At 44.0% G+C, this 18,178-nt stretch overlaps 1 protein-coding gene across 13 annotated transcripts in view; it reads right to left on the minus strand.

The window, feature by feature from the left end:
* Positions 1–18,178, minus strand: part of BRSK2 (BR serine/threonine kinase 2) — a 528,760-nt gene that overhangs the window by 244,066 nt on the left and 266,516 nt on the right. For all 13 annotated transcript variants that reach the window (XM_056850713.1, XM_056850714.1, XM_056850720.1 and 10 more), the window contains exon 2: positions 12,617–12,711. In XM_056850713.1, the coding sequence (XP_056706691.1) occupies positions 12,617–12,711 (95 nt within the window). The remainder of the gene's footprint in view (positions 1–12,616; positions 12,712–18,178) is intronic.

Consider the following 18,178-nt stretch of genomic DNA (forward strand, 5'->3'; position numbering starts at 1 on the left):
GAATAATGAAGGCCAGGATAAAACAACTTGGACTACTCTGATCATTAAATGGATGCAGTGGAGCAGTATGTCAGGTCTGCTAAGCTGAACCTGAGAGTATATGTACCATAGTTAGGGCATGATCTAAGGGCTAATCTTTGGAAGCTAAAAAGAAAACACCTGAATTACAAACCCTTCCCCATCTCAGACTGAGAATGTCTAGCTAATGACTTGTGAAGCCACATAATATAGACACTTATGAATCCTGACAGTGGCTCTCTCCTGAACTGTGTTACCTGGCCACCACAACAACACGTGTCGCCACTGTTCCAGACATGCAGCAAGCCCTAAACGCAAAGGGAAAGACTCATGCATCACCCCGCGAGACAGGCACCGAGGATCCACGGGCAGGACAACCCCTCCGAGTGAGCCAGAGGGAATCCATTATCCCGCCCCAGTATCCAGCAGATGCCATTTCGTAAGGAACAACTAGACACGTAGCCAGCCCCCGCCTCCATCTGCATGACTAACGATCCATCAGAAGCCCCCGAGGTATCAGCACCTCAGGCAACCAGGAAGTGATTCATCCCGGATGCAGCTGTTCATGTCTTTGTGTCAACTCAATAAACCCATCAGCTATTGTCCGCCGTGTCTCCCGGAACTGTGCAAAGCCCACAGGTTCTAGTTGGCCCGTCTAAATCACCCATCACCCCACCCCAGTAGCCGATTGTTAACGCCATTGTCTGCCTTTGTTTTGCCATGGGAACCACAAGGGGGTAAGCCCATCATCCCCCAGCCCCAAAAGAGTATAACTGGGGTAGGTTTTGAGTCATAAGCTATCCTTCTTTTACCCCTCCTATACTTGCTGTCACTCTGTTGGCGTGGGTTTTGCGCAATATACTTTCCCGACTTGCTGGTCAAGCCCCGGGAATCCCTTCCCCCGCTGCCCTTTTTCTTGCTAGCCGCACGGAACTCAGGACATCTCCGCTACTAGACCAGGTGTAGTATTGCCCCTCTTCTGAGGAAAACTGCCACATTGGCGAACGTCTCTGTACTCCTACCTTTATTTCCCAGACTCTGAGTGTGTGTTGTATACGTGTTATTGGATTGCTTGTGCACATATTTTAAAGTAAACTTCTTAAAAGAAACCGTTGCTCCCGCCTTTTGTTTGAATCTTGGAATGGACTCCCGTAAACATAGGTTAGATCCCGAGGTTATGCCCCTTGCCAGTTATTGATTTGCTAATTTCCCCATATAAATATTCATAACCGAGCATTTTGGCTAACACTTAATCTCAAACAAGATATCAGCTGGAAGAGGTCCCGAAAGGGGCAACCAAACTGATTAAAGGTTCCCCACAAAGAAAGGATAAGGACTTAAGCCTTTTCAGTTCAGAGAAGTGAAATGATAGAAGTTTGTAGAATTATACATGTAGTAGATAGAGCAAACCTTTTCTCCTTCTCTCACAATATGAGAATTTGCAGGCACCCAGTGAAGTCGATGGGCGCTAGATTCAGACATAAGGAAACACTTCTTCATTCAATTACTTGTGAAATTCAATCCCACAGAATGTATTGATGGTTACTAGTTCAGTTGGCTTTAAAACGGGATTAGGCACATTCACTGAGGAACGATGTCTAAACAGAATCTCCATGTTCAGAGGCAACTTCTGAATATTTATTTTATTTACTTCAGTTCTACCCCACCTTTCTCCTCAACGAGGGCCCAAAGTGGCTTACGTCTCCTCTTCTCCATTTTATCTTCACAAGAACCTTCTGAGGTAGGTTAGGCTGAGAGTGTGTGACTGGCCCAAGGTCACCCAGCAAGCTTTCATGGTGGAACAGGTCTCTGAACCTGGGTCTCCTTGTCTGATGCTCTAACCACACTGGCTCTCTATACCAGTTCTGGGGGAAACAACAAGGGGAGGCCTTGGCTTTCAAGCCCTACTTGTAAGCCTTCCGGGACCAACTGGTTTGCCCCTGTGTAAAACAAGATGCTGGACTAGATGGACCATCGCTCTGAGCCATCATTGCTGCTTTATGTTCACTGATAAACATCTGTCAAACTAAGGTCTCTACTCTTCTACCGGACGTTAATTGGACCTAACACAATAGAATCCTGCCCAAGTGGGAATGCATTTATGGGGCTTCGAGTCTAAGTTGTTGATGAGTGACAGGCAGACTATGCCAATGACCCCTACGCTGATCACTGCTGGGACAACAAAACAACTAAATGCACTTGCAAACCATCACTAAACTGCACTGAAAGTGGATTGGAAGTGCATTTTTAGTGTGTGTGAAAGTGCCCTTAATGACAAAATCAAATACCCTCGCGCTGACCTCCCACATTGTGATGGATCTCTTTGTTGAGGTACTTTCTGTTCTACTTTCTTCATTGGAATGATGGTAGACAAAGATCCTATTGCCTGGAAAAGTCTTTCAAATTAGGGCTTGAGAGCAGGAGGTGCTTTCACACATGCCAAATAATGCACTTTCAATCCACTTTCAATGCACTTTGAAGCTGGATTTTACTGTGTGAAACGGCACGATCCACTTGCAAACAATCGTTAAAGTACATTGGAAGTGGATTGAAAGTGCATTATTCATCATGTGTGAAAGGGTCAAAAGTATACCAGACTGAGTGGAAGCAGGAATGCAAACCCCTAAATCAGAGACAACGCTTGCTGCTTTATCACCTTTAAGGCAGCGAGAAAGTATGGGTTAGTAGTATCTCCCACAGTAGGCAAGAGACAAGAAAAAGTGAACTGTTAGAGCATTTTGTGCTGCCTCAGCTTAGGAACTGGCACCGTTAAATGGAAAGACCCACGTTGACTTAAATGCCATTTTTAGACCCACTAATCACTGACATTTCCCAATAGGGTATGAACACTACCTGTAATGTGTATTCCAAAAATCCATTGTCTTTCTGCATGCGAATATACAAAGAGCAATGCTTGATTGTCACCATTTAGATCTGCACAAGTAAAAACGAGAGGTCTGGGGTTTAGGTCAACACTGAAAAATTTCGTCAACCGAATCCCTTGATCCATTCCGTTAAATTTAGAGTGAGATGTGCCAGGCCTGTTGACAGGTTTGCTGTTTCAACAGGTACAGCATGTGTTCACGATTCTTGTTTAATGTTCCCCCTAAAGAATAATTCAAAGTGCAAGAAGTTGTGGGTGGGAAGGAAGAAAAGGAGCGTGTCGGTCTTCTCGGCAGGAAAACATAATTATCCAACTTTTTAAAAGGCTCAAACAGATGACAAGGAAGCAAGCTTTCGGCGCCACTTGTGAGCTCAAGATGAAAAACAAAACACTCTCTCTTTTCAAGGCAGTAATAGAGCCCCAGTCCCCTAGCTACATCTAGCAGGAGGGAGCTAGAAAAAACAACCCCCTTTTATTTTCCCAGGTTATTCACACACATGCACTGGGCTTTTTTTGTCTCTTTGAACTCAGATTCTCACTCAGGAAGTTCTGCTGAGCTAAATGGGTTGTCACTGGAATACAAACTAGGGCTGCAGCTGGGGACGGGGGGGGGGAGCATGCGTGTTCTTTGCCCTCGAGTTCTTTGATGAGTGCCAATCATTTCTACAGTTTGTTCGCCACCTACATGCTTTCAAAACACACCGCAGACATGCGGGTGCTTCTAAGCGGCTCTCCTCTAGAGAGGCAAAGGAAAACCAAAAAGAGCGCGTTCCACGTGGGTATGCAGTGCCTACACAAAAGACTGGGGTGTGATCGTTTGGGTGTGGTTGATTTGTTCTATGGTGGTTTTCCAAGTGCCATTTAAGACTCCCAGGGGAGCAGCAAGATGACAGATTTATTAACCATCAGTCAAGAGAATCATCATGCAACAGATTGCTGTCTTTTACTCCTAGACTGACAGCTGTCTGGTTTTGTTTTGCTGCTTTCGAGATTTTGTTTAAAGAGTATTTTTACATTCCAATGGCTCTTCTTGTGTAGTTTTCAATGGATGAATGATTCACCACCACAAGATTTGTGATGGCCACTAGCTTAGATGGCTTTTTAAATGGATTAGAGATCTGGGGATAGGTATATTAATTCCTATTATTAGCCTGAACAAAGAGATGAAACAACCATGTTCAAATGCAGTACACCTCTACATCTTAAGCACTGAGGGAAGAGCTTTTGCCTTTATGCTCTCTTACTGAGATTCTTCAAAGAATCTAGTTTACCACAGTTGCAAATAATAGTGAACTAGATCCATGATACTCAGTCACTCAGGAGCCACATGTGGCTCTCTCCCATGCTACCTGTGACTCTCCCCCTATGTGCCCCCTGCCTCTTGTACCAAGAAAGTGAACAAGGTCATTGCCTGGTAAGGGGTTGCGGTCTTTAGATGGTTCCCACCTTAAATCAGTCATTGCTGAAAGAACTAGAAGAAAGGTAACCTGTGGGCTTCCCTGACCTGTGGGGTCATTCCTTTCTCTGCAGCCTCTAAGTTCTGATCTCAGCCCCAGGGTAACCACCTGGAGAACAAGCTGACTGCAGAGGAGAGAGAAAAACCACCTCAGCAGCCAGCCAGCCACCCAAGAAAAGAACAAGCCAGCTCAGTCAGGTGGTGGTTTTACTCTCTTTTCTTCAACACCAGATGGACCTCCTCCAGACACCTTGGCAAGCTCGCTCTCACCCTACCTGCTGTGCCTTATTCTGAGGGGAGAGCAGGAAGGCTCCACCCCCAAATCTCCACCCCCAAACCCTAACCCAGACCTTGCAACCCTAAGGGGGAACTGATATTTGTCATTGAGAGATCTGTCGTGATTCAAGGAGATCTCCAGGCCCCACCTGGAGGTTGAAAAATCTAGAAGAAGAGAAGAAAAAAGGGGAAAGGGAGAGGCTATGGGGGCTTTCAGGAAAGAGAAAGAGGAAATAGTGGGGGAGGGGGAAATGAGATGCCTTCTGCAAGTCGTTGCGGGTTCCCACTTGTATTTTTATAATTCAGGTGGAAGCTGATAACAACATCATTATATCAGAGTTTGGTAAGTTTTCAAGAATCGTTTCTGTTCCCATCAAAACCTGGCCAGAAATTATCTCTTACTATACACACCACGTGTGCCATGAGCTCTCACCAGCCCTGATGTAAAGGAATTATCTACTAAATATTGTTAAAAAATATACCCAGTCAACAAAACTGGTCCACAAACTGGGGAGGGCCTGTGGCTCAGTGGTAGAGGATCTGCTTGGCATGCAGAAGGTCCCAGGTTCAATCCCCCGACATCTCCAGTTAAAGGGACTAGGCAAGTAGGTGATGTGAAAGACCCCTGCCTGAGACCCTGGAGAGCCACTGCCGGTCTGAGTAGACAATACTGGCTTTGATGGACCGAGGGTCTGATTCAGTAGAAGGCAAGTTCATGTGTTTGTATGTTCACTTTGAGCCTCAACCTGAGATGGCTCCAGCATTCGTGGTCATTGAGTATTTTTTCATCTATTGAATAGGTTCATTTGGAATGTATGCCATTCTTTCCTTTCCGCTTGGCAATTCTGTGTAATACTGGAGTGACGTAGGCTGGGCTGGGCTCACACAGCATTTTACAGATCCCAAGCGCCAATTCTAACCAAGCGGAGAGTCTAGCAGAACAAGAGTTTTCTAAGAAGCATCTCTGTAGGTAGAACGGTGCAGAGAGTGCCTCGGTTTAGGAGTGTAGGAAGCCCAAGTGGACACTCTGAGAGGAGGATAATCCGTATGCCTCCACTTAGCAGTCCACCCACAATCCAGTCCCTTAGACAGGGGGCAACACAGACGCAAATGGCACATTTTATTGCCGTTTCATTCTCTGCCACGCCTGCCCGCGTATCATCTCCACAGCAGCAGTTCTGTTAATTGAGACCAGCTGCTTCAATTCTGAATTATTCTCTCCAGAAATATTGATAGTATTACGGTATGATTAGAAAGTACTTTACCAAATGCCTCTCAATTCTGCGAGGCTCAGACGAAGAGCAGCTGCAGAGAAAAAGGCCATCTCCCTCAATATACAAAATAAAAAAGCGTTCGCTAGGGTGGGGGGGGGCCTCCCCCAAAAGCAACACTCATGAAGGCTGGGAAAATGAGACCAAAAAAAACTGGGGGTAGGAGCTGTCAAAGGCAGCCAACAGCAGTAGACAGCAACTCGCTCGAGGACTTGCCTCTGCCGTTTTGCATGCTGATAACACTGCTCTCTTGTACTCTAGGTAAATGAGTCCAGAGACTGCCAGTGAACATATGATTCTGCCTTGTGTGTGTGTGTGTCAAGTGACGTCACATCGCTTCCGACTCATGGCGACCCTATGAATGAAAGTCCTCCAAAATGTCCTGTCTTTGACAGCCTTGCTCAGATCTTGCAAATTGAAGCCTGTGGCTTCCTTTACTGAGTCAATCCATCTCTTGCTGGGTCTTCCTCTTTTCCTGCTGCCCTCAACTTTTCCTAGCATGACTGTCTTTTCCAGTGACTCTTGTCGTCTCATGACGTGACCAAAATACGACAGCCTCAGTTTAGTCATTTTAGCTTCTAGGGTCAGTTCAGGCTTGATTTGATCTATAACCCACTGGTTTGTTTTCTTTGGCCGTCCACGGGATCCGTAACCCTCTCCTCCAACACCACATTTCAAAGGAATCTATTTTCTTCCTATCAGCTTTCTTCACTGTCCAGCTTTCACACCCATACATAGTAATAGGGAATACGATGCCATGAATTAATCTAGTCTTGGTGGCCAGTGACACATCCTTACACTTCAAAATATTTTCTAGCTCCTTCATGGCTGCCCTTCATGGCTGCCCTTTTACACTGCCTTACACTGAATCAAACCATTGGTCCATTGAGCTCAGTGTTCTGTCCTGACTGCTGGTGGCTCTCCAGGGTCTCAGCCAGAAAAAGGTGTTCATTTCTTGAGGAAATGTATGTGCCACCTCTCCACAGACTTGCTCAAGACTGCTTTCCTGACACCTGACTAGGATTGCCAACTTCCAGGTACCAGCTGGAGATCTCCTGCTATTACAACTGACCTCCAGCCCATAGAGATCTGTTCACCTGGAGAAAATGGCTGCTTTGGCAATTGGACTCTATGGCATTGAAGTCCCTCCCCAAACCCCACCCTCCTCAGGCTCCTCCCCGAAACCGCCCAATGGTGGCAAAGAGGGACTTGGCAACCCTACGCCTGACACATAATAACTGGAGTTGCTCTACCTCTGATCCATGGCCCCTTTCCAGAGGTTAAGTATTTCTAGATAAATATCTTTAAAAATTAATGCCAAATCGAACCAAACCATTTTTTAAAACATGCATGTCATACAAGCAAACTCAGGGCCAAACTACATTGATGCTCAGAGTTCTGTCAACCAGTTCCCAAATACTGTTTCTGTTTGGGAAAGCGTGCGCTTGGCTCCACAATTCAGATTGGGACCACAGCATGGAAAAGGGATCTATGCCCAGATTTCCCAATCAAAAATGGTCCCAGGGAGCTGCTCTTTGTTGGACCTGTAGGCTTACCCTAAGCGTCCCAAAACAGGCTTTAACATGTCAGGGGGAAGCTTAACCCCACCCTTCCATCCCATGATGCAGTACCAGTTTGCACTGGGACACTAAATATCTGCTGCTGCTTCTTTTTAAAAAAATGAGAGCTCATTCTTTGAACTTCCAACATTTCATCTGATTTGATCCCTGAGTCAGAAAGCCAAAAATGGCTTCATCAGAAGTATTCACCGAGGCCTGGCCTATATGTGCAATGGAAGTGGGACTGAGATGACAGAGTCCTCAAAATAAAAAGAACCTACCCTATAAACAGGAAACTAGAGAGCAGGGAGTTGGGTGGCCTAGATCTTTGCTCCCTCATAGTCTAGTTTTGTTTTATTTGGTTTTTTTTAAAACAAGGAAGCATTAAAAAGAAACCTCACCCCCAACCTGAAGTGACAGTCTAATACCTCAAGATTTTACCAGAACATTCTCAGGCCAGGCCTCAGTTCCAAGCACAGCTTTGCTGCCATATAAGCAATACCCTCACTCTCACCTATGGACTCTATGGTATTATATATAGGGTTGCCAGTTCCAGGGTGGGAAATACTTGGAAACTTGGGGGTGGAGTCTGAGGAGGGCGGGGTTTAGGGAGGGGAGGGACTTCAATGGTATATAATTAGAGTTGCTAACCTCCAGGTACTAAGTAATTGATACGTGTGCTGAATAACGTTAGTTAGAGATAATAGGCAGCACCACGGCTCACTTAATAATATGAACAAGAATAATATTAGTACAATTTTGAAGATTGATTTAAAATAAATTATATTCAAATGCAGAAAAACAATATCATACACTTATGTAATACACAGAAAAAAACAACTCAATCAAGAACCATTGAGCAGAGTCCAAACAAGGACCATTGAGCAGAGTCCAAACATAAACAGGTTATGTTCACCAAAAAGATGAGCGCAAAAGTTTTTCCAACATAAAATAAGTCCCAAAACTTAGAAGTCAGTCATGGAAAATCCAGGAAATATTGAAGAACAAAACGCCACATCCGGAGTTTGTGTACGTTTCGCAGGTATGCTTCATCAGTTGTATATTTTGAAAGCACTTTTCCTTAAATATAGGAATCTCAACGTTGTAACCGGGTACAAAGACCTCTGCAAAAAATATTATCATCAGAGGTCTTTGTACCCGGTTACAACGTTGAGATTCCTATATTTAAGGAAAAGTGCTTTCAAAATATACAACTGATGAAGCATACCTGCGAAACGTACACAAACTCCGGATGTGGCGTTTTGTTCTTCAATATTTCCTGGATTTTCCATGACTGACTTCTAAGTTTTGGGACTTATTTTATGTTGGAAAAACTTTTGCGCTCATCTTTTTGGTGAACATAACCTGTTTATGTTTGGACTCTGCTCAATGGTCCTTGTTTGGACTCTGCTCAATGGTTCTTGATTGAGTTGTTTTTTTCTGTGATTACATAAGTGTATGATATTGTTTTTCTGCATTTGAATATAATTTATTTTAAATCAATCTTCAAAATTGTACTAATATTATTCTTGTTCATATTATTAAGTGAGCCGTGGTGCTGCCTATTATCTCTAACCTCCAGGTACTAGCTGGAGATCTCCTACTATTACAACTGATCTCCAGCAGATAGAGATCAGTTCCCCAGGAGAAAATGGCCACTTTGGTAACTGTACTCTATGGAATTGAAGTCCCTCCCCTCCCCAAACCCCCGCCCTCCTCAGGCTCCACCCCAAAAATCTCCCGCCGGTGATGGAGAGGAACCTGGTAACTCTATATATAATACCATAGAGTCCACCTTCCAAAGCGGCCATTTTCTCCAGGTGAACTGCTCTCTGTCACCAGGAGATCAATTGTAATAATAGATCTTCACCCACCACCTGGAGGTTGGCAATCCTACTCTCCCCCAAGTATTGCAAAGTCCTCCATCTTGGACTCTCCTGCCACCCCGCCACCCCCTTCTCCTCAAGACACAAGTTAAAATCATCACCCTAACTCATAATAACTACATCCCAGTTTTGCTTAACAACTCTGCTCTGATTCCATGTCATTTTCCATGTGTCCATTAAGCTTTTATTTACCATTAACTGTGCCAACCAAAATGATTAGGGGACTAGAGCAACTGTCCCATGGGGAGCGGTTAAGACGCTTAGGGCTCTTTAGCGTGGAAAGAAGACGGCTGAGGGGAGACATGATAGAGGTCTATAAAATTATGCATGGTTTGGAGAGAGTGGAAAGGGAGACGTTTTTCTCCCTCTCTCATAATACTAGTACGCAAGGTCATCTGTTGAAGCTGGAGGGTGACAGATTCAAAACAGATAAAAGGAAGAGTATTTTTTCACACAACGCATAGTTAAATTGTGGAACTCCTTGCCCAGGATGTGGTGATGGCTGCCAACTTGGAAGGCTTTAAGAGGGGAGTGGATGAATTCATGGAGGAAAGGGGTATTCATGGCTATTAGTTAAAATGGATACTAGTCATGCTGCATACCTATTCTCTTTAGTATCAGAGGAGCATGCCTATTATCTTAGGTGCTGTGGAACACAGGCAGGATAGTGGTGCTGCACGCGTCTTGTTTGTGGCTTCCTAGAGGCCCCTGGTTGGCCACTGTGTGAACAGACTGCTTGACTTGATGGTCCTTGGTCTGATCCAGCAGGGCCTTTTTTATGTTCTTATGTAACCCTACCCTTCAGGAATGGGTTACCCGGCTCTCTACCTTGACAGCATCAACCTCTCTGATCCCTCTTGTCCCCCTTTATGATCCTGTGAGTGCCCATCGGCTAATAGCCCCCCACATTTTTGCCTTCGCCAATACTGGCTTTCTTGCTTCAGTTAGCCTCTCGCTCTACCCACTCTCCCTTCTTAAAATTAAATCATCTTCCAACACACGGCTTAGAATCATTCCTGTCTAGAGCAGCCGAAAGATCGAAAAGGTTCATGCCCTCTTACAGATCAAATGGTTGGTTATTGTGCTGTGATCCTTCTAGTTTATGAAATGCAATGGGGTTTTCTGAAAAGCTAAAAGGCACATATGAGCTGAGATGTAGTGGAAGAGAAATCAATCTAATGAGGTGAGATTTGGGGCAGAACTACATTTGGCACAGAATTACTATTACAAAAAATTATGTGTCTGCCATGAAAGTGATGCTCAAGAGTATAGATCCTTATAATCCAATGGGGGAGAATTTGCATATTTCCAAATGGTTTCCACTGCCAGGATTCTGTGCAGATCTCTAGTTAGTATAATGTATAATCAAAGTTAAATATCACATGTAAACCCATCACCCCTGCAGTGCGTACTTCTGTTTACCTGAAAGCTAGTACTGCCAGCTTTTCATTTCTATTTAAAAATGTTACATAAGTTTCATATCAAATCAATTTCTGAATAGATGAGATGGAATCACAAATCTCCAAATAAATTAAGCAGAACAATAAATTCCTTTCGGTCCCTCCTAGGGTTGCCAACTGCCAGGTAGTAGCAGATCATCTCCTGCTAATTCAACTAATCTCCAGCTGATAAAGATCAGATCACCTGGAGAAAAATGGCCGCTTTGGCAATTGAACTCTATGGCATTGAAGTCCCTCCCCTCCCCAAACCCTGCCCTCCTCAGGCTCCGCCCCAAAAATCTCCCGCTGGTGATGAAGACGGACCTAGCAACCCTACTGATCTATAAATGAAAGGATTTGTTTCTACTGTGGCAAGTAAATCTCTATAGGAACATCAGCCCAGCCCCTCGACTATATATAAGGGGAATAAATAAGGTTGCCAACCTCCAGGTGGTAGCTGGAGATCTCCCGCTATTACAACTGATCTCCAGGCAACAGAGAACAGTTGCTCTGGAGAAAATAGCTGCTCTGGCCATTGGACTATATGGCATTGAAGTCCCTCCTTTCTCTGAACCCCACTCTCCTCAGGCTTCAGCCCCAAAGTCTCCAGGTAATTACCAACCTGGAGCTGGCAACCCTAGGAAGACACTTTCCACTGTTTCTATGACCTGGACTGAACACCAGCGACTAAAAAAGGGTTCTTACATTAAGTGAGGGAAGAAAACATGTTGCTTTATTTTTTGAAGGCAGCAAAGTCTGGTATGACCAAAGTTCATTGGGAACACACCATCCCCACCCCCCAAATGCATACAGACAATAAGAACAGACTATGGTAAATTTTAATTAACATTCATTTAATTAAATTCTGTTCCACCCACTGATACTGCACACTATCAGAATACCTAAAAGAGAAGTAAAGCACCCCCAGTTTCTGAATCTAGATCTTGCCTAATACAAAAGTCCTGAGGCCATTTTTGCATGGTAATTAGTAGCGCGTTCCAGGCCGAATTGCCCCACATATTTTTTGAATTTTGCACGCAGAACCATCATTCCGGAAGTGACTGTGAATCCGGCGCTTACCTGCTTCGCATGACTAAAGAGCCCATTTAAAGCGATCTTTGGTGTTTGCCGCGAAGAATCCCTCTCAAGGAATAATGCAAAACAACAGAGGTGTGTTAGCTACGCAAATGCTAATGGCTATGCAAACAGGAACAAAGGAGAAGGCGAGTGGGGAGAGAGGAACTTCTCCTTTTGCGTTGGAACCATGAAAAGGCATTTTTAAAGTCTCATTTTAAAAAAGAGCTTTGAGCGAGCATCAAAATTGACCATGCAAAAATGGCCTCAGAGACCAAAAAGCCTGTTTCAGAGCATTCCTAATGCAAGGATGAAGCCAGACGATTCCGCTACTGAGGTCAACTGCAACTTTAAAAAAACATTTGCTCCACATAAAAATAAAATAAAAATCCCAGCTCATTAATCAAATCCTCAGTCTGCAGAGTAACGTAACCAGAAAATAACTCAATTCCAGTCGTGTACTTCAGATTAGGCCAACCTCGGCATTAACTGTTTTACATTCAATTACTGCACCACAACTGGACGCTAATTTTTGTTCTTAATTAAAGCACTTGCATACACCCAACTCTTTAATTTCAGTCTCCCTCCCCCACCTCTGAATTATTAGTATTATTATTATGCAAAGCACAATCTTAGCACTGACAGGGATGTTTGTTAAACATAATTAAAGATATTAATTTTGCATGGAACAGCAGCTACTGAGCCAAGAACTTTCCCTTTTTTCTTCTTCCAGATCTCCCATTAGAAAATTACCTTCATTAGCACCGACTCACTGAGCTTCTCTCTGTTGACAATTTTTATAGCGACCTTTTGACATGTTACACAGTGAACACCCAACTTCACAAGCCCTGCAGGAGAAACAGAGAGAAAGAGAGAGAGAGAGAGACTTGGTTAGAGGCATTGTTTAGCTTCTTGCTGTTGGCTTCATATGAAGATTTTTCTTCTTCTTGGCTCCTCTTTTTCACAGATAGGAATAAGGAAATGCTTAAAACAGGTGCTGCAGCAACAGAAGTACTACGTACCATCCTTAGCATTTCTCATGGCTTAAGCTGCAGGCTAAAGGAGATATTCTCTAAAGAGGTTACTTCTCCCTGACCTAGAAGCCTAGATTGATCCAAGACTTGGCTTCATATCTTCTCCCATTCTAAAGGACCGGGGCAGGGAACAGTGTTAAAATATCATTAAAAAGTCTGTGTATCCTTACACAGAAAAAAGCTGCACTAAGCACAATGGATTTATTCTCTAGTAAGTGTGCATAGAATAAGTCACACCACACCTGACCAAGAGACTGGGGTAGGGGTATTGTCTACTCCCCTCCACCCCTTATTTACCTTTCAGGCTTATACCTTTTCTCCTTGCTGTTACCAGTTTTTCAGTTCTGATTCTGCTGCCGTACACTCAAGGAGAACGGGAGGAAGGTGATCAACATATCCGCTCCTGAGAAAGGAGGCGGCTGGGAGTTCTTGTCCCAAGCCCAGAACACAAAGGTCTACACACCCTGTCCCTTCACTTCTGAAAGCTGCACGAGCTGGTTCATACAACTCACAGAAGAGAGGCAGCAGCAACCTGTCCCATGTTTAATGTGTACATGATGGAAAAGTGCTTCCACACCTCTCCCCCCCACCCATTCACAGAAGTATGTTTGAAGTCCTATCTCACTGCCCTCTCCTCTATTCTACTTTCTTTTCCTGCAGAGGTGGTGCTAATATTTAGTTAATAAGGAGATTGCAGGGGCTGAAGACAATCCTGATACTTTTTATTCTATCCACATTACAATAAGGGCAAGGGTCTACCAGGGCTTTTATAGACAAGTCTAGCACAGACTGCCACTTAGGGTCGTGATGGAACAAGTCTTTTGTTGCAAAGCCTCCTGACAAACAGCAAAAGCCCACCCAATGTCTATGGTATCCCATTGAGTATTGTGAGGATGACATGATTAGGTTTGCCAGGTACTAGCAGATCTCCTGCTATTACAACTGATCTCCAGTTCCCCTTGAGAAAATGCTGCTTTGGAAATTGGACTCTATGGCATTGAAGTACCTCCCCAAACCCCACCCTCCTCAGGCTCTGCCCCAAAAACCTCCCGTTTGTGGTGAAGAGCAACCCTGTGACATGATGGATTTCACTTTCCTATCTATATTCTTGGATCCACCAAAAGCCCCATATTCATATCTCAAGACAGTTGGCATGATGCTCCCTTTCCCTTGACTGGACACTGCGTGATTGCCTGGCTGATGTTCAAAAGTATAGAGATTATTCTTTAATATATGCAAGTTTTCTTTATTACAGGAAGGAAGGACTTCTACTATTCTATCCTCTAAATAGCACAAACATAGCCAGAATTCATAGCGTTCCCTGCTTGTGATGCAGAGTGCTGCCTTCGGTCACTATTTCTATCCCTTGTAACCTCCAAGCATCTCAAGTGTTATCTTGGACCGGCATAGTTCCAAATTAACAATATAGGGCGAAAACGCATGGTCGCTTTATCCTCCTTTAATCCCTGTTTCAGCCAGGATTCAGCCAGGATCGAACACGTGCGTTTCCCCTAATGTGCGTTCAATCCTGGCTAAAACAGGGATTAAAGGAGGATAAAGCAACCATGTGTTTTCGCCCATAGCCTGAATTTCCTGAGCACAGTGTACACAGAGGGCATTGAAGGTTACAAAATGCTAAGGGAAAGTACAATTTTTCTACCCTAGAGTGTTCAGTTGGATTGTTGTTCTCTTAAGCCACAGAATCTGAATTTAAAGTTAGATACAAATCAAGATGAATACTCCTTTCTTAGGCCACTTAAAAAAAAAAACCTTACAAAATGACATCTCCCCTGTCTCTACAGATGTATATCTTTGGATCATGACATTATAAGAAAGTGTTATCTTGGACAGGCAGGTGTCTAAGGTAATCAGAGAAGAGCCCTGGATTTACAGAGCATCACTGTCCTGTTCTTTTCACATTTTTTTTTTAAAAAGTACTCTCAAAAACTATTTGTCAGATAGACAAAAAGAGGAGTCGATCTTTACCGTGGTAACTAATGAACATTTTTATCCTCTCCGCTTTAATCGCAGCAGTGCAAACAATGGTTTGCTTTACAGCAGGGGTGTCCAGTCTTTTGGCTTCCCTAGCCCACACTGGAAGAAGAAGAATTGTCTTGGGCCGCACATAAAATACACCAACACTAATGATAGCTGATTCATAATGTTTTAAGTAAGTTTACGATTTTGTGTTGGGCTGCATTCATAGCCACCCTGGGCCGCATGCGGCCCGGGGGCGGGGGGCGCAGTTTGGACAAGCCTGCTTTACAGCAACCTCTGGCAAGCAAAACAGAGCAGCAAACCTGGCCATCCTCAACAGTTGAGCTATGAATGCAGTGGCTATGAATGCAGCCCAACACAAAATTGTAAACTTACTGCTGGTACAAAAATGACACTGCAGCTTCTCCTATAGTGACCTGAAATTGGCTTCCTGAGAGTGATGGTCTTGTCCCAGATTTAGACTTTGCTTAAAGTATGATGATCGGCTTGGAGCAGCACATCTAGATATGTTAATGTCCTGCAGTAGAAACATGATTTTGTCCCCTTCCTCCCCAGCAACATTTTTTTTTTTGCTTCAGAAAACATTTGGCTTAAGACACACACTTGCAAATTTACTCATAAACCTGACATGGATCCACTATTTGTGAAGAAAGGCAATACATAATGGTTTTAATACATACATAAAATACTGAACCAAAAACATAATTAAGGCCTTAACCTCCGTGTTGTGTAAGCAGAAAAGACATCTTACAGTCCTACATGTTGCGCTCACTGACAACTTAGTTTCCATGCGCCCATATCTTTCCGATCCCAGTCGTCTGCTAAAAACTAAAGGGAATCATTACATTTGCATATAGGAAGTCATTGGGAAAGCTCTACCTAATGAATTTCTGTTTGGCTATTGGCTACTGTACTCTAGACCATTGATTTCTGCAATGAACTTGTGCACTGACTCAGTAAAGCAATCCTCTGTCAAACAGAAAGCAATTAGCTAAGTATTGAAGTGACTGAGAAAGCTGCATCACTGAACATATGCCTAGACATTCACTACATGTGTTGCATGGAAACTGCTTGCCAACATTATGCGGGAAAATGCATTATGTGCATGGGTCCTAAATCTATTTGTCTGCCTTCATCCTGACCTTCTTCTCAGGATAGGGCTGCCAACCTCCAGGAAGTAGCTGAAGATCTGCTATTACAACTGATCTCCAGCCAATAGAGATCAGTTCACCTGGAGAAAAGATCTGCTATTACAACTGATCTCCAGCCAATAGAGATCAGTTCACCTGGAGAAAATGGCTGCTTTGGCCATTGGCTTCTATGGCATTGAAGTCCTTCCCCAAACCCCACCCTCCTCAGGCTCCGCTCCAAAACCTTCTGACAGTGGCGAAGAAGGACTTGGTAACCCCATCTGAGAAGCTTAGCCTGGGTGCATACTTATCCACTCCTTCATAGAAGCCTCCTGTGAGGTAGGTTAGGCTGAGAATGACTGGGCCAAAGTCACCCGGTACGCTTCATGGCTGAGTGAAGATTTAGTCTGGTCCTCTAACCATTTCAACACTCTGCCCTACAATTTAAATTTGTGCTGTAGGACAAATAGACACTATCGGGTTCTTTAAAAAGTGGCAGCATTCGTTTTAAACGTTGCACATGTGTAGCCATGAAAAATGTGGCTGGGCAGGAACCTGCAGGCCCAACTAATGCCAATGGGAAAGTAAAGGAAAAGGAAGAGGACAACATAGTGGTGTGGTGGGAGAAACTCCTCTGTAGGCCATTTGTGGAGTGACAGGGTTAGAAAATCACCTACCTATAAGAGTGAGTTCAGACATTCAGTTTAAATAGCAGGAAACACGACAGGCAATTCATTAGATCCTTACCAAACTTCCCTTTGGTTTTCATGCTTGGGTAATTCTGAAGTAACAGAGGACAATGATTTGAAATGGGTTTCTTATTTTCAGTTGTGGAGGCTATCAGGAATGTATTCCCTTTCTCAAGTCCTTTCCATGTCCTCCAATAGTCTGATCTCTCATAGAAGAAAACATGCCATTCTCTCTTTAAGGTAAAGGTCCCCTGTGCAAGCACTGGGTCATTCCTGACCCATGGGGTGACGTCACATCCCAAAGTTTCCTAGGCAGACTTTGTTTATGGGGTGGTTTGCCAGTGCCTTCCCCAGACATCTTTCCTTTACCCCCAGCAAGCTGGGTACTCATTTGACCGACCTCAGAAGGATGGAAGGCTGAGTCAACCTTGAGCCGACTACCTGAAACCAACTTCCATTGGGATCGAACTCAGGTCGTGAGCAGAGCTTGGACTGCAGTACTGCAGCTTTCCACTCTGTTCCACGGGGCTCCTTTCTCTCTTTACCCAACTTGTATCGGTAGCTTACAACATCTTCCCACTGAGTGACTAAAGCTATTCTCTAAAGCAGCCCTTCCCCATAATTCTGGTGATAAGACCAGTGTTACACCTTTCTGAAAACCTACAGGAAATATGGGAGGATGGTCCCTTTGTAGTCCCTACTGTAGCATTGCCATCGTGATGTAGTGGTTAAGAGTGGTGGACTCTAATCTGGAGAACTGGGTTTGATTCCTCGCTCCTCCACATGAGCGGCGGACGCTAATCTGGTGAGCTGGGTTTCCCCACTCCTCCACATGAAGCCTGCTGGGTGACCTTGGGCTAGTCACAGTTCTCTCCAAACTCTCTCAGCCCAACCTACATCACAAGGTGTCTGTTGTGGGGAAAGGAAGGAAAGGAGATTGTAAGACAGTTTGATTCTCCTTTAAAAAGGTAGAGAAAGTTGGCATATAAAAACCAACTCTTCTTCTTCTTAAGAAAGACATACACTAAAAAGCAATGCTTCAATTATGTTAATTAATTAAGTGAGACTGTTCCAATTCTCAACATATAGCAGTACCACAATCCCAGTGCTCAAGGAGCTCTAAGACCCACTGCTGTAATTCTTGGCAAAAGCACTACAGAAGCTACCCACTAACTGGAGCCTTCATTGCAGGCCAAGGCATAAGAACCCAGAGGATGGCCTAAGGGTAAATGATGCTGTTACACTGTTAATGCTAACCTAAGCAGTCCTAACCCAGTTTCGACCTCTTGATGAAGGTTTGTTTGGGAGCCCTATATCATCTGCTCTGACCTCCCAGTTTGTTTCAACTAATGACAGTATTAAAATTTTGACTGTAGCAGAAAGATGCTTTTAAAAAGTACGAACTGTTATTCAGACCATTTGCTTGATGCTATTTTTTCTTTGGTTTTCGAGTGTTTTTTCACA

This window comes from Euleptes europaea, chromosome 6 (assembly GCF_029931775.1).
Source record: "Euleptes europaea isolate rEulEur1 chromosome 6, rEulEur1.hap1, whole genome shotgun sequence".
Lineage (NCBI taxonomy): Eukaryota > Metazoa > Chordata > Lepidosauria > Squamata > Sphaerodactylidae > Euleptes > Euleptes europaea.